The sequence below is a fragment of the Brassica napus genome, chromosome C6, assembly GCF_020379485.1.
Source record: "Brassica napus cultivar Da-Ae chromosome C6, Da-Ae, whole genome shotgun sequence".
NCBI lineage: Eukaryota > Viridiplantae > Streptophyta > Magnoliopsida > Brassicales > Brassicaceae > Brassica > Brassica napus.
In genome coordinates this window covers 23228370-23249701 of record NC_063449.1, presented here as the reverse complement: position 1 = coordinate 23249701, position 21332 = coordinate 23228370, and the positions used below count along the sequence as shown (strand labels likewise).

Below are 21332 nucleotides of genomic sequence, written 5' to 3'. Positions count from 1 at the left end.
AGAGGAATGCCAAAAACATGTCGATGTGGTGAAGAGGCAGTGATTAAAACATCTGGAACGGCTAAAAACTTGGGAGGCTCTTCCATTGTTGTCCATATGGATCCGAAGAGGTAACATCTAATCTGTCGGTATGGTTATATCTGTTTTGAAATGTTTGAGATTGACTTAGTGTTGTATTTGTGAAGGACAAGTACCATCTTTTCAAATGGACAGACGAGAGTATGGTGGAAGAGATTAAAGATATTAATGTTATGCTAAGTGATGTAAAAGGAGACATATCATACTTAAAAGGTGAAGTAGTTGGACTCAAGAAGAAGCTTGAAGGAATGAAGAAAGTGATTGTCGAGTTGGAGAAAGATAGGATTGACTGCATCAACGAGTTAAAGTCGATGAAGAATATGTAATGGTGTTCTGTTTTGGCATTTCCATCGGTTGCTATTACTTTTTCGGTTAAGAATGATTTGTAGTGAGACACCGTTTGTAAGATTTGGATTTGAAAGACTTCTTCGGTGACTTGTTGTAAGATTTGGATTTGAATGTTTCTTTTGGTGAACCATGTTGTAAGACTTCTATCTGAATGTATGAATTTGGCTAGATGAAAGAGTACTCGATGATTAAGAAACATGAAACTGAAACTTACTAGCGTAGATGTTTGAAAACAACAAAAGTAAGTCATAATGGGGGTGATTGGTAGTTGCTGTAGGTACTGTCCACAACCCTATTTATTTGCTCGGCAGAGCCAAATATACAAAGCAATTTTTTAGTTTTTTCCATAAAATTCTGCAGCAATAAAATCTAAAGCCACAACAAAAAGTCTACGGATTTTTTTCTACGGCAAAAATTTTAAAGCTACAGCCATCACCAATCGGACCCAATACAACAAAAATCTGAAAACAACAAGTGTGTGAAAATAACAAAAGTCTGAAAACAACCATCATCGACTACAACTTCATCATGCAATCTTCTAAGTCTGAATTTGTTGAGTTTGAGTAGGCCATTCACCAAGATTTACTGCAACTTCATCATGTAATTTAGTTGTTTTCGGCTTCTTAGGTGGACGAGGCATACAAGGTACTCCACCATTAGGACACTTAAAAGAGTTATGTTTAGGAAAACCACACCTTGAACAATGCATCACACGGTTGTGTTGAGTTATTTTTTTTCCTTTTTTGGAGACTCGTTAACTCCATTGATTCTTTGTTGAGGTTTCTTCTTGTGCCCTTTGGAGATATCTCTTGGTGGAGCATGTAATGTTGACTCACCAGATGGTATCCAAAACTTGATCCCTCTTACCGGTTTGATCGAATCTGAGTATTAATGCTGCCACTTGGAAGTCAAATACCAACCAGACACCAAATTGCCGGTCTTATATGCCTTTTTCTGATCCAAAACGACATGAAACGCATGTGTGCGCAGGGAATTCCAGTCAAATCCCATCTCCTACAACTACATGTATTTCCTCTCATATCAACTGCATACCGCATTCCATCTTCAGAAACCTCAAACTCACCAGTAGGTCTAGGAAGAGATTTGCAGTTATTCATATATTTTGTCTCAGATGCTATCATCTTAGTAACCTTCAGACTGAACTTTCCTTTGTAATCCTTGACTATCTTCTTCCTTAAATCAATGTGTTTCATAGCTAATCGTCTCATTGTCTCTAGAATCTCCACCAAGGGCATTGCATGTGCCTTTTCTAGTGTCTTATTGTAAGACTCTGAATTGTTGTTGAGAGCATCTTCACAACATTGGTGCAGTCGAAAAAGGCCCTGCTACAAGTCTCGGGTCTCCTGGCCATCAAATCTGCATAGACTTCTTTGTCATACTCTTCTAACTCTTTCAAACTTGCTTTGTAGCGGCTTCATTTATGACTTTCAACGACACTCCAAAACAACTTCTTCAGTTGAGGCTTGTTAGGATGTAGCTTCCTTAAATTCCTGTAGATATGTCTTGCACACATTATGTGTTCAATGTTTGGTAGCTCAGCATCGACAACTATATGCAAGCCCTAATTAACCACCATAATAATCTTAGAGACCATAAGAAAATCGTTTAGGAATTACCTAAAAAAGAATGAATCATCACTTACCTTCTGTCAATCTTAAATTGAGGGTGAAACCATCTCCATTTCCAAGATTTATATCATTTTTCAGCTTCTGCAAGAACCATTCCCATGTGTATGTGTTCTCTTTCTGCACTACAGCCCAAGCAAAAGAATAAATCTGGTTGTTTGCATCATTCCCACTGCACCTTGAAGTTTGCCTTTTGCTGTGGTTTTGAGGAAACACCCATCTATCCCAAAGATAAGTCGACATGAGGCTAGCCATATGTTTCGGAGAACAGAAAAAAAAAACGTAGAAACGATCAAAAACTTTAAGTCCACCAGCATTAGTGACAGTTTGAAGATCAGTTGCTGATCATGGATTTGTCATGTCCACACAAAAAAGTGTTAAAACACACAAAATTTACAAATCTTTAAGTGATTGCCTCACCTTTTAATTTCAACTTCTTATTCCTTAATCCTACAAAATTGTTCATCGTACTCAGCTTGAATGAGATCCAAACCTTTCTTCCTCGATTTCCGACATTGGTCATCAGATGAATTCAAATCATAACGCAGCTGAATCTGATCTTTGATTGCTTTTGGTTTCATTTCAGATCCTCCACGAGTTAATTTAAGAACAACTTAGCTATGCGTGAATCCAAAAATATCTTGCAACGTCCATCTTTGAAACAAGTGTGGACATCTTGAAATGTCTTCACCATCCACTGACAAAAGATTCTTCATACGAACAAAATATTCTCCAAGAACATGGGGTTTCGCCTTCATCCACTTCTATTCCACATATTGCCAAAGATTTTACATCGCTCCATCTCGTGAGTTGAAGATTCCAACCTCCTTTTAGTGCATACTCAAATACATCATCCTTGAAGTCTTTGACACTATCAAACACTTGCCTAATGTGTAACTCTCCACTGCCTCTCTTCCATCCTTGATAAGGCCGAGGATTTTCTTCTTCTTCGCCATAATAACAAGGAGGTGTGTTTTTGTAGTTTTCATTATCTTCATCATCAGAGATTTCACCCACATCAGCTTCAACATGTTTGTCCTCTTCAAATTCACGATCTCCATTTTCATTGCTATCTTCTTCTGTCTCGTCATTCTGTCCCTCCGAATCATCTTCTTCTGTCTCGCCAGTCGGTCTTTCTGGTTCTCCTTCTTCATTATGTTCTTCATCATTCACATCTTCATTGTGCTCTTCATCATTCACATCTTCATTCTGTTCATCATCATTCACATCTTCATGCTCCATAAAAAACTTCAATAAACTTAGTCCACTTTGAAGCTACACACATCCTTGCCAAACTCTGAGCACCATAAATTAATATTTCGAGATGCTTCATCGAGTCATACGGTATTTTGTACCAGATTCACTGACCAGACAGAGACATGGGGAAGTCATTCTTCAAACCTCTAAACAAAGCTTCAGCATGTGTCTGAAGTATATGAGTTTTGCCTCCCATGTAGGCGATATCTCCACCATCAGTCACAAACTTCCCACCATAACTTATCTGAAATGTAGTATTTCATTATTCACTGAAATTGAAAGACATTTACTGCCAATCGCAACTAAACCTTAAGCTAGAAAATTTTCACTGAAGCTGTTAATCGATGACTTACCTCATTATTCCAGGTGAAATTAACAGCCAAGCTAACGATAGACGAGTTCAATCAAGATTGAGAGATGTTTGAGTCGACACAAAGAACCGATCAAAATGGATTTTTCTGATATTTTTTGCCACTGTCTCGTCGATTTCGTAAGGTTAAGAGAAGATGATGAATCAGTTTTCGAAACGACACCGTTTTACGATGGCCCAAACAATTTTATATTTGGCCCAGCATAATTTTAGTACTCGGCCCAACCATTTTAATTTTTAAACCATAATATTTTCATTTTCTACACGGTCCGTTTGTATGTGAAGCTGACTAACCAGCCATATAACCATCCTAGTCAACACCGTTAACTATGATTAAACAGTGTTAATGTCAATGTATGAATTAGCATGGACTTTATAAATTCGGGTATGTAATTCAAATTTTGTATAGTTCAGGCATGTATTCGCACACGAGAAAAGTATATGCATATTTTTCCCAAATACTCATAGTTCGAGCACGAACAAGCCGTTTTCCCAAAGAATTAATTTAAAGTTAATAGCTAAGAATTAACTTAAAGGTCACAGAATATTCGTAGTGTCTATATATTTTGTTTTCTCTATATTGTACCATAGAAATCATTTATTCTGATTATATTAGAGAGTTTGGCAGATGTTATTCTATTAACAAACCGTGTATTAAAAGATATTGTTTGTTGTCCAAGTTTGAAACTCGTAAATTAATCAAAAACAAATTTTGAAAATATTTATAAAAATAGTTTGTAATGAGAATAATATATTGGGAAGTAAAAAAAAATTGAATAAAGTATTTTTAAAATGAAGTTATAATATGTTGAGAAACATAACTCGTTTATAGTGTTGTTTACAATATAATTAGCTAACTATATATCCCCAACCGTTCATAGTGTTATAAGGTATTTTTATAGTTAGTATTATTTCTCAAAAGAATTATAATATATGGTATAGGATTTCGTAACTTAATATGGTTAGTATTGTTTTTAAAATGTTGTAATATAGGGTCAACGATTTCATAACTTAAGAGTGTAGAGTATTAGACACAAAGTGTCCCACATGGGTAGTTGGAAGGGATCCTAAGCAATATATAAGATATATGGACTACTTCATTTATCACCAATTGGTTTTAGGCTAGAAGCCCATCTAGCTTAACATGGTATCAGAGTCCGATCCACGCAGCCCAACCCGATCCACATCGATCTGGCCCAAAGTTGGCCCATCGATCCTTGCCCGAACATTCCGAGGTTGACACTCAGAGAGCCATCATCTCGAGGGGGCGTATTAGACACAAAGTGTCCCACATCGGTAGTTGGAAGGGATCCTAAGCAATATATAAGATAGATGAACCACTCCACTTATCACCAATTGGTTTTAGGTCAGAAGTCCACCTAGCTTAACATAGAGAATATAGGAGGTAGGTAAATGATTTATATACTGAAACATAAAAAGTGATGCAATACAATTAGATTTAATTTCCTGGTCGATTTAATTAATTATCTTAAGCATAAAAAGACAATGGCATATGATGGATGTGATTTAATAGTATAGATGTGATGTGATTTTAGATATATATATTGTTTAATTGGTTTTGTTATTATTTGTGTATATTAGATTGTATTGATTTGCTAAGTTTAACCACAATATTTTCTGTTCTAGTAAATTAAAATTTTGAATGATTTTATCATTTTCATTTATTTGAATGTTTTCTTGGAATTCTTAGTAGTATATTTTGGTAAGTTTATATATAATTTAGTATCCCTCCCCCCCCCCCCCCCCCCCCCCCCAAAAAAAAAAAACTATAATTTAGTATATGTTGTTTTGAGAATCAAATGATAAATAAATAAACTAAATGTTGATGAGTCTTTTTTGAGCTATAATGAGTTCAATTTCGCTAAATAAATAATAAACTGATCATTTAAATAAAACTATCAACAAAATAGTATTTAATAAGCAATGTTTTCATTTGGTATTGGTTAAGACACACATATAGTGAATTTTGATAAAATGTATTCCATCCGTTTCATAAAGATGCATGTTTTAGAGAAAAAAATGTTTCAAAAGGATATACGTTTTTGTATGTTAAGTGTATGTTTTATCATATAATAATGATTTACTGTAAACTTCAAAAAGATTAATTGCACATTAAATTCTTATTGGTTCAAAATTAGGGAAAATAGAGAAGCACAAACAATTATGCATTTACAACTAAGATTTAATATATTTTATTAATATATGTGAATATTGTAAAACATATATCATTTTGAAACAAAGGGAGTATATATTTATATAAAGATATGATATATATAAGTTAATATATAATTGTTGATATTTGTAATTATATTTAGTTTTTTTAAATAATAGGATATATAAATATATTATTTTAATGATGATTTATGAACTATTAATTATTATCTTATTTTAATAGCATGTTAAAAAGGAATATTGATATATACGATTTACTTTAATTGTGATAAAACAGTTATTAATCATTATCATATTTAAAAATATTGCCAAAAACCTAAATTCTTATAAGGAAAATTGTGCATTATAATAATTAGAGTGGATGTCATGTCATCTTGTTTCATGTTGAAAATGAACATGATAACGACACATGAGCAAATAACTTCGCAAATAATATTTAGGGGATAAGGGATGGGTGGTACAAATATAAACTGAAAAACGAAATTCAGACTAAAGATTAAGCGACAAGACATTTTAATAATTATACAATATGTTACTTACAGTTCACTTAAAGTATATTGATTTATGCTATTTTAAAAGGTTTTTGTAATTACTTTTTTAATTACTTGATCAAAATAGATTTTTAGATATATATACTCGAAAAGAAGTTCTTGTGGATTATTTCTAGGGACTCATGTTCTATAAATAAATTATTATTTTACTTAAAAAATTATATATTTTAATTTATGTATTTTGTTAAATATAAATAAAAATTGCAAATAAAATTTAATAAAAATATATATTAGGCAAAGCATATATAAAAAACTCAGTAGTATTAATTCTAAAACTATTTTTAGTGCGTTTAAGATATTTTGATTTATTTTATCTAAATTATTTTTTATCATCTGAGAAAAGTTTTTAATAAAAAATTATTTTTATTAATTTTAAATATATATTATATTATTTAGAATTATGTTATTAAAATAAATATATTCTTTAATATAAAAATTGTTTTTATGAACTTTCCTTTTCATGATATCAAATTATGTATGATATATATTTTGTTTTAAATTTTAGAATTGTTTCCTTTAATAAATGTTTCTTCTGAACTTTTTTAATGAAATAAAATGATATCAAATTATGTATGATATATATTTTGTTTCAGATTATCTATATATTTTTGTTTTTAAAATTTAAACCTATCTTATTTAATAACTGTTTCCATAGTATGGGAACTTTTAACTTGATGTTTGAGATGTGGACGCAGATGGAGATGTGATGAGTAAATGATATTCTGCGTTTCTTCGATGACTTTGTCTATCTCGGAGGTTGAGCTGGTGGGTTGGTGGATTTGTGGTTGCATTACCCTGAGCTCGGTTGTAGCCCGAGCTAGTGTCCGTTTTAGGATGCCCATCTCGCCTTCCAGATGCATCATTACATCATGTGGGATTGACTGTTGGGAGTTTCCCAATCTATTGTTTCATGTTGAGATCGTTCGTCATTTCAGGGCAGGATCTCATAGGCTCTTCGGTGACGTAGAAATTGGGGTGCTTATTTACGCATGCTGGTTGGCTTGGGTTTGGGTGAGTTGCTCTAAACGATATAGAGTTTGCTAATCTAGTGACATCATGTTGACATGTACCTTAAAAAAAAAGAGTTTGTAATTCAATTGGTACATGGGATAATCGGGAATTGGTGCTGCCGGTGGTGACATGGTGATTGAGTTCAATCAAGGTTGAGATGTTGTTGATGTCACTCAAATTACCCTAACGAGTGACTTTACTTTCTCAAATAAGAAGTTCAGTTGTAGTACTTAGGGATCAAATTCACAGAATCTCTAGGATTACACAATAGATTTTATAGTTCTCGAATTAAAGCTAGATGGAAATGTTTTAACAGTAAATGAACTAAGGTTTGGTGAACAAGGTAGTTGTTCGGTTTGGTTGATTGAAGTAGTAAACAATTAAAGGTAAATAGTTAGATTAAGGTAAATTCTTAGGTATGATAAGTATGCTTATCTTGTGGTTTATCATGAATATAAGAATATTAATTGTTCTTGAACTCAAACTTAAGTTATAATCTATCAACTTCCGTTTGTTTAAATTATCTAATGTCTAGATCTAAGATCTTAACTTCTGTTTGTTAATCATTAGAAAGTGTCAATCAATGCTTCTTTATAAGTATTGTTTAATACACCTTCCAAAACACCGATCAATACACCTGTCGGTGTGTTGATCGATGTTCATTCTAGCAAGCTTTAGTGAATGGGTTTGATGTGTTCTCTAATTGCATAGACCAACTTCTGTGTGCGCCTAGCTAATTAGATCATACTAGTTTAATTTCAGGTAACAGACCAAGCTTCCGCTTACACCAATTAATCCTAAGATCTAAGTTCAGGGTGATCAAGCCTAGACTTATCAGTAAGAATAACTAGATGAAGAACTATTTTAATTTCCTGACAACAATTCATTTCGGAAATACATGGATCAACATTTGAAGAACCCTAAATCTAACAATAAGACTACTCAAACATATTCATAAGAAACATTATGATGGTCTGAATAATACTGAAATATAATAGATGAAAAGCAAACAAAGTATAGTAATTAAGAAACAAAGGAGATATCTGCCTTCAAAAGTAATCTCTCTAAAAGTCTGTGTCTAGGTATAATAGAAAAACCCTAATAAATAGCCTAACAGGTGGTCAGGGACTTGTGGTGTAATATCTAAGAACTTCTGGGTAAAACTTGTAATTTTCTAAAATTATCATTAAACTCGCGGAGAAAGATGTCGATCGACGCTTCATGTCTTCCGTCAATCGATGTTTGTTGCAATAATCGACTCCGACTTTATGTTTTCAACAGAGCTTTCTTCAAAGCTCCAAATATGTCCAATGAATACATGAACTTTTAAAGTCTCTAAAAAGACTCCAATTATATATAAAATACTCTAAAAACATATATAAATCATGGCTAAAAATGAGTAAAATCCATGACATATTAGTTGTCCTTCGGCTTACGGGGTGATAGGAGTTCCGTCCGGATTGAACTGTTGTCTTCCAGCCTACAGGGTGAGGGGAGTTACGTTTGAGTTAAATTATTGGCTCTGAGTTATTTCTCGTTCCTATTACATTAGATGCATCTACTCTAGCCAATATGATATGTGTTTCACGTAGAAATTTTTAGAGGGTTATTGTGTTGATTCTTTTTTTTCTTCCTAGTGCCAAATGATGGAACTCAAAATTTACTCAGAAATTTGGATTAGGGTTAACTAACATAGTAGGCAAGTATGAAGAAAGAAATAAAAAGATTATTTATTGATGGTTTCGATAGACAAAATGTTTGTTATTGATCTTCCGAGCTCATATAACTGTGATGATCAAAGAATATTAGAATACAATTGAGTGCCAAAAGTATATAGTTTAAATATATGAATATTGGATACCATTCTCTTTCTCCTTCTCTTTTGTTGTCCCTTTATAGCTATTTTATCATGAGAACATGATATTCTTTGTGAAAATGGTGTGGTTAAGATAGCTTTCAATGCTATGATTTTCTTTACGTTTGGCATTGTCTTCTCTTTGAGATCAGTAACATTTTTTTTTTTGACAGCAAAGCATTTACAGATTCATATTGACTCTGTAAACCAAATCGATAACTCTGCATCCAGGTGAACGACAAAAGACAATTGTTTCCTAGCACTGCGTGCTAAGCTATCCGTCCGAAGGTTCGCCTTCCGAGGTACACAGACGATGCCTGAGTTGAGGAAACTTCCTTTGAGAAGCTCGATGTCTTCCAGATAGCTTTCGAATACTGGCCATTCTTCTGGTTCCGAAACCATCTTCACCAATTGAGAACAATCCGTTGCAAACGTTACCTGAAACTGTCTTAAATTCCTCATACATTCCATTGCCCAAATCAATGTCTCTACCTCCGAATAAAGGTGTGAAAGACATGCTCTTACATTCCTTGCCCCTAACAGACCATCAAACCCCGGTAAAGTACTATACCAGCCTTGCCTTGAATGTGAGTCCTTATCTTTCCATGAACCATCTACGAAGCACCATCGACCTGGTGTCGCTAGGGGAGGACTGATCTGTACCGAAAGCCCCCTCGTTGGGTCATTTTCCACCTGTGCTTCTGCCCAAAATGATGATTCTAGTTGTGCTAATTGAAGAGTGTCCCTCGGATCAATATCCAGATTACTAAAAACTTTGTTATTTTGGGCTTTCCAAATATACCATAAAATTCATGCAAACTGATGATCATCCATCTTTGGCTCAAATCTCCAAAAAAGATGATCCATATTAGCAAATAATGATGTGATAGGAAATATATTAGGAGAAGGCAGGATCTTGGATAATGCCCACACTTGGCGTGCCGGGGGACATTCAAAAAATACATGGTTTATTGATTCTTCCGGATCTCCGCATCGAGCACAACATATATCTCCTTGTATCCCTCTTGCCTTTAGATTTTTCTTTACCGATATACATCCTGAGAGAATTTACCATAAGAAATGCCTTATTTTTTGGGGGCACCACACTTTCCAACAGAAGGCTTTAAGAATATCCACTGTGGAGCCATAAAAATCTGGTGGTTTTTCCTTATCAGGATATACTCGTTCCACTTGATAACCTGATTGAACCGAATATTTTCCATTGTTAGTAAAATGCCATCCATTCCTATCCTCAAGCTGATTCCTACTTAAAGGAATACTTTCAATAATTTTTGCATCCGTAGGATCCACTAGATCAGTAACATAATGTTAAGTTTTCTTAATATTCAGTCTGACGGATTTATAATAAAAAAAATATAAAAACAATAATTATACTTTTTATTTTAGTTAATCAGTTTAGTTTGGTTGAAAATATGAAGACCTAACAAAAAAACTTGAAAAGAAAAAGAAAAACAACAAAAAGGTTTATAGAAAATGTTGTTGAAAACCTTCTATACGACCAGATCTTGATTAGCTAGCAGATGATAAAGCAGTATCAATATGCTATATAGTCTATAGAATCAGTATATTGTATGCTTTTGATAAACTGTTTAGTACAATGATTAGTAGAGCAGTATGAGCATGATATTTAAAATTATTATTAAAATTAATATATAATATATAATATATTTATTTCTAGTAAATAAATAAATAAATATATATATATATATAAATATATAAAATTAAAAATTAAAAAGATATATAATTAATTAATTTATTTCGTAATTTCAAAAGTTATGTTTATATAGAAAAAATGTTATTTAAAATTTACAATTAAAATATTTTTTTTAAAATAATATTTTAAATATAAAACATAATTTAGTTATAATATTTTAATTTAAAATATGATTTTTTATATAATTAAATTATATTTAAATGCGAAATACTATTTTAAAATAAAATATTTTTATTGTAAATTTATTTTAGAAATCAGATTTTATTTTCTGGATGTAAAATTAATTTTTTTGATATTATTAAATAAAATAAATGAATTAATAATATATATTTTTAATTTTATCAATTATAAATGCAAATCTATTATAAGAGACTGAATGGTTTAGGGGTTTGGTAGGGGTGTCAAAATAGATAAACCAACCCAAACCAAACATATCCAAATGGTTTTAAACTTATATGGGTTATGGGTTTAACCAATTCATTTGACAAATGGATTGAGTCAATCCATAACTCATTTAAGTTAATGAGTTAATGGTTTTAAAGGTTAACCCATAAACAATAATCTTATAGTTTAAATGGTTACTAAATAAAAATATTATTTTGGGGCCTAAAACAAAAAGAATACTTAGACTTTTGATAAATACAATTATATGGTTTTGGTGTTAGAAACAATTTTATTATTTTAGCAAGGAAGATAATTTTGTGATGTTAGTGAGAAAAAATTATTTAACATTTCGGTGGAAAAACAAGATTTTCTGTTTTAGAGGAAATACAGTTATACGGTTTTGGCGAGAAAACACAGTCGGTTTTGGCCGGAAAATAAAATATTGCGGTTTTGGCGGGAAAACAAAATTTTGCGGTTTTGGCGGGAAAACTCAATTTTACGGTTTTGGCAAAAAAAACTCAATTTTACAGTTTTGGCAGTAAATTCAATATTACGATTTTCACGAGAAAACACGAGTTTCCGGTTTTGGCGGAAAAATATTTTTTAGTTATATATATGAACAAATAAATAAAATTTGGTGTAATAAAATTGGTTTAGAAATTTGGTTTGGTTATTTTTTTTGTTTATTGATTTGAGTTTTTGTTTGTTATAAATTTTTATTGGTTTGGTTATGAATAACTCATTATCCTTACAATCCAAACCATTTTAACTCAATCCACTAGGTCCATTTACCCATTAAACCATTAAACCATTAATCCATTTGTACTCAATTATTCTATCTATTAAGATCTATGGTTTAGATTGGTCTGGGTTGACCCATTAACTTTTACCCATTTTTACACCCCCGAGTTTTGGCTTCGATAAAAAAATAAAAAGTGTCTGCAGTTAATTACGCACAGAGAGAAGAAAGGAAACTGCGAGATCGGAAACGATGGATTCTACACTTTCGTTGAAGCCCAGAGGAAAAGGGAAAGGATCAAAGGGAGCTTCCTCTTCCAATGACAAATCCAAGTTGCAGCTCCTCAAGGAATGGAGCAACTGGTCTCTCAAGAAGGCCAAAGTCGCCACTCACTACGGATTCATTCCTCTCATCATCATCATCGGCATGAACTCCGATCCAAAGCCCCATCTCTTCCAGCTCCTTAGCCCTGTCTGATCCTCCAATTTCGGAACGAGATCGATCCCGTCTCCTCCGGTTTGGCTTCATACGCGTAGTCTTGGATTCGCTGAATCTTCTTTTATGTTTTCAGAATCTGTGGTTGTATGGAATCAGTTAACTTGTGAAATCGAATTCATCTCTGTTTGCGTTTGGTTATACAAATTGAATCAGTAGTTAATGATCAAATAATGCTTTGAGAATTAACATTTTTAAGCTATCTATCACTACTCTGGATCAAGTGTTCGAATGTCTCGTAGCATCTTAACAACCTCTGCTGCATGAGGTCGATCTTGTGGGTTCAAGGCAACACAAGCCAAACCTATTTGCAACATCTCAACCATCTCTTCCTCTATACCTATTTGCTTCATTAGCTCTATGTCAAACACTTCTCCGGTCCACTCTTTCGACACCACTGACCTTATCCAGCTAGCCAAGTCCATGTTTCCCTCTCCTGGTAGCGGACTCGCTGGAGATTTCCCTGTTAGAAGTTCCAGTAACACTACCCCAAAGCTGTATACATCAGAAAACTGTGTGCACTTTCTTCTGTCTGTTACTTCCGGAGCGTGATAACCCGAAGAACAAATGCTAGCCTGAGGGAGAGATCTCGTGATGGCTGTCAAGCCGAGATCGCAGATGCAACCGTTGCATTGCGAGTCTATGAAGATGGTGGAAGATTTGATGTTCCCATGGACAAGCTTCCTGTCATCTGCTTCATGTATAATAGCCAGTCCTCTTGCTGCACCAATCGCTATTCTCAATCGAGACTCCCAATCTAGCGATACTCCGTTCTCACCTGCGCAAAGGTTGATTGAGTTCTTGGGTTTTCGACAATGGGGATTCAAAGATAACTTACCGTGCAACACCTCGAAGAGGTTTCCTTTACTGTAATAGCTGTAAACAGCGAGCTTGTCGTTCTTGGAATAGTAATAAGCTTTTAGTTCAGCTACATTCTCATGCTTGATGCTACCAACAATCTCCATTGTTTGCTCAAACTCTCTTCTTCCAACTACCACCCTCTCCAGTCTCTTCACTACTACCGTGGCTGTATCATCATCCACAGCTACTTTGTAGGTTGAGCCAAAAGCACCTCTCCCCAAAATTTCAGCGGATGCAGCTAACAAATCATCCAAATCAAAGGTATAGTTACTTCCTCCAAAGAAGACGATCTTGCCTTCATCGCTGTCATCCTCTGGTTGCCAGTTACCTGAAGGAGACAAGTTTTTCTTCTTAGACTTCCATGAGAGCTTAGCTTTCACATACCGTTTCTTCCGTAAGCACCAAGCCATCATCCTGTGCACGTTACCAGCCAGAATCAGTAGGAAAGCAAATTATGCCTCAGACTATGAAGATCCAAAACAGATCCCGTTAGAAAGTTGCGGGTGCTCTCGTTGACTCTATTGTTAAACAGATCAAGAATCAGAAGATTCTTCCAGCCAGAGAAAATTCACAGGGCCACTCCAGGCAGAGTTATAAAGAACAAAATGGAGAAGGATTCTCAAAAAAAAAAAAAAAAAAAAATCAGTCAAAAGAATTCTTGTAATGGTCTTCGAAGAGCTCTCGGTTTCCCACTTAGAAGAAAGTAGAAAAGAGTCCAAAAAAGAAAATCTCCATTTGAGAGACAAGTTTCGTCTTTATCTAAAATCGAAAAAGGTGTCGTCTCTATCTGTCACATAGGGAGAATCTTTTGTAACAGAAACTAAAATTGTATTATTGTCTAAATGAATTAATTTAAAAATGATACGCCAGTCGGTAAGCCGGCAAAATCTTGGTATCTAAGTGGGGAAGCATGCAAACCGCCGCAAACACAACGTGATCGTGTTTCTTCCATTAGATTTTCTACCCAATTAAAATTTACCTTTTATTAATTTATAAAATTTTATAGGTCTACCATTGGATGTTGCCTTAGGACAGTATATTCCAGCTGTTTCAGATATGTCTGTCAAACTAAGTAACCGCAGAAAGTTTAGTGTTGGTCTTCCCTCGTGCACAACGGAGAACAAAGAAAACGGAGCTTAAGGTATATATTTGGAGACATTCCAATAAACTCTGATCAACTGTCTTTATTTTATATTTTTGCTGCTCCTCTTTCAATTATGTAGGCTTCCATGTGCAGTGCATAATGTGTGAATTTGTCAAATCTTATCCTCCTAGAAGCTACATATCCTTCTAGAGTTTCTCCATCTTGCATAACCTTGTTTTCAATTGATAGAAATAGAATGTTTCACAGCAGTTCTTGTACGGGTTGTATGATAGAGTTTGGTTATCTCTAGAACACTTTATAGATAATCAGAAACACAATACAAGATAGCTTTGCAGATTCCGATCACAATCACCTTCTCATGGCGAAGATGATTGATCACGACGATCTCATGGCGACCGTGCCGAGACTCATAGCGTCTACAACATCAATATACAAAGCATAGAGAAGATAGAATGAAGAACTCTCCTCTTTATACTCCTTTCTCTTCTCCAGCGGCAAACCTTCCATTTCATCCCAAGTCTCTCCTTCAGACTAGCAAACCTCCAAGTCAGCTTCGATATATTGAAGAAGCTTATCAATACATCCCCCATTGAAAATAAGCTTGCCCACAAGCTTATAATGTGAAAACTGATAGCTGAACTAGTCCCTGTCCGCAGCCAAGTGTTTTCATGACGAGGCAAAACAACAACAACCGATTTCAGACTTGTGAAATAATGTTGCAGTTGAAGAAGCAACATTATATCCACCAAGAGCTTGTATCTCCTTGTTTGATGAGCAACCTGCTGCTTGTATAGCCGGCTGTGATCCAATGGTGCGTTTAGATTCCCGTTTGTACCCACTTCCACGATCTGTTGAAGCAACCTTTGTTTATACTTGAACATCCAAGATTTTCTCATCTTCTTCTTTGGTTGTGTTTGCACATGTGATAGATTTATGTGGATAAGACCCAATACAACTTCTCCTTCTGTACACAATAGATGATCCCACATTGTTGTAACTTCAAACCAACACTTCTTATAACAACCACCATGTAACACCCACCATGTAATCAGTTCTGTATTTCCTCTTTGTTCTCTCAAATATCTCCCAACCAATACTTGCAGTAACAACAAACATGTAAGTATCCTCTTGTATACTTCCCCCCATGAAGACAAGCTTGACCCCAAGCTTGAGCTGAATATAATGGTGGGATCAGTCGCACAAAAAAACTCACGCTGCTGCAACTCCAAAGACCTCCACTGCCAACTAACGTCAATAAATTCAAGAGCAGAGAGAAGTGAGTGAATGGTATTCTTCAGCAAGACCACTGCCAAGGTCTTGTATCTCCATCGGTGCCAAACAGAAGAATACTCTTTCTTCCTGACTCTTCTCACACCTGTGTGTAATCTCCCTATCACCCATAGAGTACATGACGAGCTGCTGCCAACTATAACAGGTCCACTGCTCTGTATAATCTTCGTCCGAGGTGCTGTAAACATTTCCAGGACATGATTGTATTGTCTACACAGCCCCACGTTCTCAGGTTTATATTTGAAGTGCCACGTCTCGTAACTCCTCCTCTTTGATGATAAACTATTTTGTTCTGAAGTCAACCAAATAACAACAGCCAATCGTTGCACTAGGACAAGATATACTTGAGCGACATTTGCGGTTCTGAACTCTTTAAAACTTGATTTCACTTTCAACGTAAACCACCATCTCTTAGCCCTTTGTGATATATTCCAAGGTTTAAACTTGAACATCCAAGTTTTGCGGCACTTCTGTTGGTTTCCACAACCTTGCCTTGATACATTAGTCCACTGCTTCTTCAGCTGCAGCATTGCTTCAACCTGAGCAATAGAATAAGCATCAAAGGCATGCTCAGGTGAAGGCTTCAAAAACTCTGACCAACCGTAAGGCCTATCCACAGGTGCCATAAACGCCATAGACGAAACAGGGTTATGGAAGCAGCTTAGATGCCTCAAAGCAGACTCCTGCACCCCAGATTTTTCCTCGAGTTCTTCCATAGTTGATGAATTCGACACCTGCGATCCATTCTCCACACAGGAATCATTCAGCTCCAAATCAGAGTCTTCCAACTCAAACTCGTGGTCAATCTCTCCAAATGAACCTTTCTTGAACAAATTTCCTGGAGAAGAACTACTCTGGCCGAGACAGTCATCCAAGCTCATTGTAACTAATACCACAGGTGGTAACACAATCACCTTCATCCATCTCATAGTCAAAGTCTCTTCCTACTGTCTTGTAACTCTCAGCGAAAACTTCTGTTCTTTAAACTTGAATTTCCAAGTTTTGAAACACTTCCTCTGCCGCTTACTTGGTACTCGTTGAAAACTGTGACCACACAGTTGAGAGTCACAAGCAATCTTCACATTCACTGCATTGACACTCACAGTTTCACTCCAGAATTGCGCTGAATCTATTTCTTCCAGAACTGGTGCTGAGGAATAATTCTTCTTCACGAATTCATGCCTCAGAAACCAACCAGTCTGTTGTTCAAGTGCACTAAGTGAGTCTTGTGGGACCATTACTTCTGTATCTTCCTAAGCCTTCATATCAACTTCTTCTACAAGTGGTGGAATTAAATTCCCTACCAATTCTGCATCACAAACAACATCATTGATCAATGTGGATTCATCTTTCTCCTGAACTAGCTTTTCCTCTTGATCAGTCTCAGGAAAAATATCTTTCTCGAGCATTGTTTCAGGTAGCATAGAAACATCCATCTCTTTTTCAGTCTGTGTCACCATTACTACCCGAGGAGAACACTCTTTGACTGAACCAAATTGATCCAGTAATTGCTGCTTGAAATCATCCCAATCCTTGATTTTTTTTCCTGCACAACATCTCAGCAAACCAGCTACACACATCTTCACTTAAATTCAAAAAGATCTTGTCCAATTTATAGTCATCTTTGCGATGTATATAGTACCAATCAGCTTTTTCAATCCAACTTTCTGTATTTGCTCCATCAAACATAGGCAACGTCTCAAACACAGGCCTCTCAGCATTTTTGATAATATGATCACTACTTTCAACATTCAGCACACCAGCTCGATAACCTAACTGGGAATCCGTCCGGTTTTGTTCCAGATTCTGAAGCCATACCTGAGATTGAGATGAAGAAGATTCCAGAACTCGAGTCAGAGTATGAACCGAATCATGAACACGTCTCTTCTCAACCGCCTAAGCAAGAAATCCAACTTTGAATCAATCGATGAAAACCTCTTGTCCATGGAATTGGATTGCGGCTCCAATTTGTTAACCGCCGGAACATCCAGAGATTTCATCGTCTGTTGATCGAACGACGATTTCCACAGGATTTTCCGAGAGTTCAAGTTCGTCTGTGCCATCCTCATCGCATCGAAATCCAGATTCCAACCTAACTGAAAACTTGTTGTATCACGTCGAATGGATCCGTAACCTCCATAATCTTCACTCGTCGACATCGGCATCGTTGTATCCGAACTTTCCACCACCAACGAATCAGTCTGATACCTGCTAGCGTTATATCTATAAACTCCGTGACTTCCATAAACAGATGCCGCCGGCGAAGCACTTCGACAACTGGTCGCGTTGGAATCGTGATCTTTGTGGCTTTCGCAACCTCCGTAAGTACTGTAATCGCTGTAACCTCCGCGAAACTCTGTAGCATCATGAACGACGCTTGTGTTAGATCCATCGATTCTCACAGCTCGCGAATCTGATTCTCTCAAATTCATCATCATCGCGTTAGATCCGAAACCCTTTCACCGCACCAATGATAGAGTTTGGTTATCTCTAGAACACTTTATTGATAATCAGAAACACAATACAAGATAGCTTTGCAGATTCCGATCACAATCACTTTCTCATTCTCATGGAGAAGATGATTGATCACGACGATCTCATGGCGACCGTGCCGAGACTCATAGCGTCTACAACATCTATATACAAAGCATGGAGAAGATAGAATGAAAAACTCTCCTCTTTATACTCCTTTCTCTTCTCCAACGGGAAACCTTCCACTTCATCCCAAGTCTCTCCTTCCGACTAGCAAACCTCCAAGTCAGCTTCGATATTTTGAAGAAGCTTATCAATACATCCCCCATTGAAAATAAGCTTGCCCACAAGCTTATAATGTGAAAACTGATAGCTGAACTCGTCCCTGTCCGCAGCCAAGTGTTTTCATGACGAGGCAAAACAACAACAATCGATTTCAGACTTGTGAAATAATGTTGCAGTTGAAGAAGCAACATTATATCAACCAAGAGCTTGTATCTCCTTGTTTGATGAGCAACCTGATGCTTGTATAGCCGGCTGTGATCCAATGGTGCGTTTAGATTCCCGTTTGTACCCACTTCCACGATCTGTTGAAGCAACCTTTGTTTATACTTGAACATCCAAGATTTTCTCATCTTCTTCTTTGGTTGTGTTTGCACATGTGATAGATTTATGTGGATAAGACCCAATACAACTTCTCCTTCTGTACGCAATAGATGATTCCACATAATGTGTATAGCAGCCTGGTTATCACAATGCATCGTGATTGGCGTTGTAACTTCAATTCCCAAGTCCTTAAGAAGTCCCTTGATCCAAATCAACTCGCTTGTGAGCTTCCTCATAGCTCTATATTCTGCCTCAGCACTTGAACAAGACACCACCTTCTGTTTCTTGCTCTTCCATGTTACCAATTTGCCTCCAATGAAGGTACAATATCCAGTAGTTGATCTCCTATCAACTCGATCTCCTGCCCAATCTGCATCACAGTACCCAACAATCTCAGTGCTTCTATTGCATCCCATCCATACTCCTTGGTCTGGTGCCTCTCTTAGGTACCTGAGAATCCTCTCAACCATGTTCCAGTGGTGTACCTTGGGAGCTTGCATGTGTTGGCTTACTTGGTTTACTGCAAAACATACATCTGGTCGGGTAATGGTAAGATAAATGAGTTTTCCCACCATTCTCCTATAGTTCTTTACATCTTCATATGACTTGTCTTCAATGTCCCCCTCACGCATCACTTTGTATCCTTCCTCTAGAGGTGTTTTGGCAGCTCTTCCACCAAGATCTCCAGCCTCATTTAGTAAGTCAAGGGTGTATTTCCTTTGAGATAGAAACAACTCTTCCTTAGACCTACACATCTCGATCCCTAGAAAGTATTTGAGCTCTCCCAAGTCCTTGATATCAAAAGAAGCCTTAAGGAACGCTTTGGTTGAGATGATCCCTTCTTTGTCACTGCCTGTGATGATAATGTCATCAACATAGATGAGAATGACAATGATTCCTTGCTGGCTAGTGAGGGTGAATAGGGTATGATCAGCTTCAGACTTGACAAAACCTCTTCCATTGAGTGTGGTGCTTAGTTTGTGGTACCACGCTCTTGGTGATTGTTTCAAACCATAGATGGCTTTCTTCAGCCTCAATACATTTCCTGGTTTGGTAAGGTGTTCCATACCAGGTGGTGGTCTCATGTAGACCTCATCTTCTAACTCTCCTTGTAGAAAAGCATTCTTGACATCCATTTGCCACAGATCCCATTCTAAGTTCACAGCCAATGAGAGTACAATCCGTATTGTGTGAAGCTTAGCTCTGGTGCAAAGGTGTCAAGGTAATCTTCACCATAGACTTGAGTGTAGCCTCTTGCAACAAGTCTTGTCTTCTTTCTTTCTGGTTTTCCATTGGCTCCATACTTGATAGTGTAGAGAAGCCGGCTTGTCACTGCCTTCTTTCCTTTTGGAAGTTCAGTCTCAAACCATGTATCATTCTTGATCATGGCTCTCATCTCATCTCCAACAGATTCTATCCAGTTGCATAGCTTCTTCATATATTCTTGGAATGTATTCCTGATCCAATTCACTGATGAAGACTTGATGATCTTCTGGATATTGAGCAAGAGAGCATACTGCACTTATTGGGTGAGTTACAGCTTCAGCATTGAAATAAACTTCTGTGTTGATCCACTGTGAGGGTTTCCTGATCCTTGTACTCCTTCTCATCAGTTGTATCTGCTCAGGTTTTGCTTCATTTCCTTCACTTGGCGCCTCTACTTGAGTCTCAACATCTGATTCTGATGGCATCTCATCTTGATCATGAGCTACAGAGCTCTCTTCAGGTTGAGCTTGTGTAGACTGCTCAACATTTCTACTGTCCCCCTCATGATTAGGATGAGTGCTCTCAACACTATCAGCTGCAGTAGATGATAAATTTTCAGAGACAGGTTCCACACTTGGTAAAGAGGGCATACTGATTCCCAGGCTCTCCATTAATCCCCTAAGGTTATTTGCTCTATCTGAGGCTGATTGAGAAAGATCTTTGAGCTCATCCCAACTCTTTCCATTATAATAGCCTCTAGATTCTGCAAACTTCACATCCCTCGAGACAAGAACCCTTCTTGACTCTGGATCATAGCACTTATACCCCTTCTGAGTTGGAGAGTAACCAATGAACATAGCTTTTGAGCTTTTAGCATCAAGCTTGTTCCTCAGCTCCCCAGGTATCATCACAAAACAGAGGCATCCAAACACACGCAAATGGTCCAAAGATGGTTTGGTCTTATTTAGAACCTCAAAAGGAGACATGTCGTTGAGGACTTTAGTTGGAGTTCTATTGATCAGATAAGTAGCAGACATCACAGCATCACTCCAGAATTTTTTTGGAACATTGGTGTGGAACATCATTGATCTTGCTACCTCCATCAAATGTCTGTTCTTTCTCTCAGCAAC

At 36.3% G+C, this 21332-nt stretch overlaps 3 protein-coding genes across 3 annotated transcripts; 2 read left to right on the top strand and 1 right to left on the bottom strand.

Moving 5' to 3' along the window:
- Positions 1-6: 6 nt before the first annotated feature.
- Positions 7-404, top strand: LOC106405214 (uncharacterized protein At4g04775-like). Its single transcript, XM_048759747.1, has 2 exons — positions 7-110; positions 170-404. Exons 1-2 carry the CDS (start codon positions 7-9, stop codon positions 402-404), a joined length of 339 nt encoding a protein of 112 aa, XP_048615704.1.
- A 12015-nt stretch (positions 405-12419) lies between these two features.
- LOC106402862 (mitochondrial import receptor subunit TOM7-1) lies at positions 12420-12833 on the top strand. The gene has a single exon (XM_013843674.3). The coding sequence runs from the start codon at positions 12420-12422 to the stop codon at positions 12642-12644; it is 225 nt and encodes a 74-aa protein (XP_013699128.1). The 3' UTR covers positions 12645-12833.
- LOC106402861 (probably inactive receptor-like protein kinase At5g41680) lies at positions 12815-14142 on the bottom strand. The gene is made up of 2 exons (XM_013843673.3): positions 13501-14142; positions 12815-13440 (listed from the first exon to the last, which is right to left on the bottom strand). Exons 1-2 carry the CDS (start codon positions 13934-13936, stop codon positions 12872-12874), a joined length of 1005 nt encoding a protein of 334 aa, XP_013699127.1. The 5' UTR covers positions 13937-14142; the 3' UTR covers positions 12815-12871.
- Between the last annotated feature and the right edge of the window lie 7190 nt (positions 14143-21332).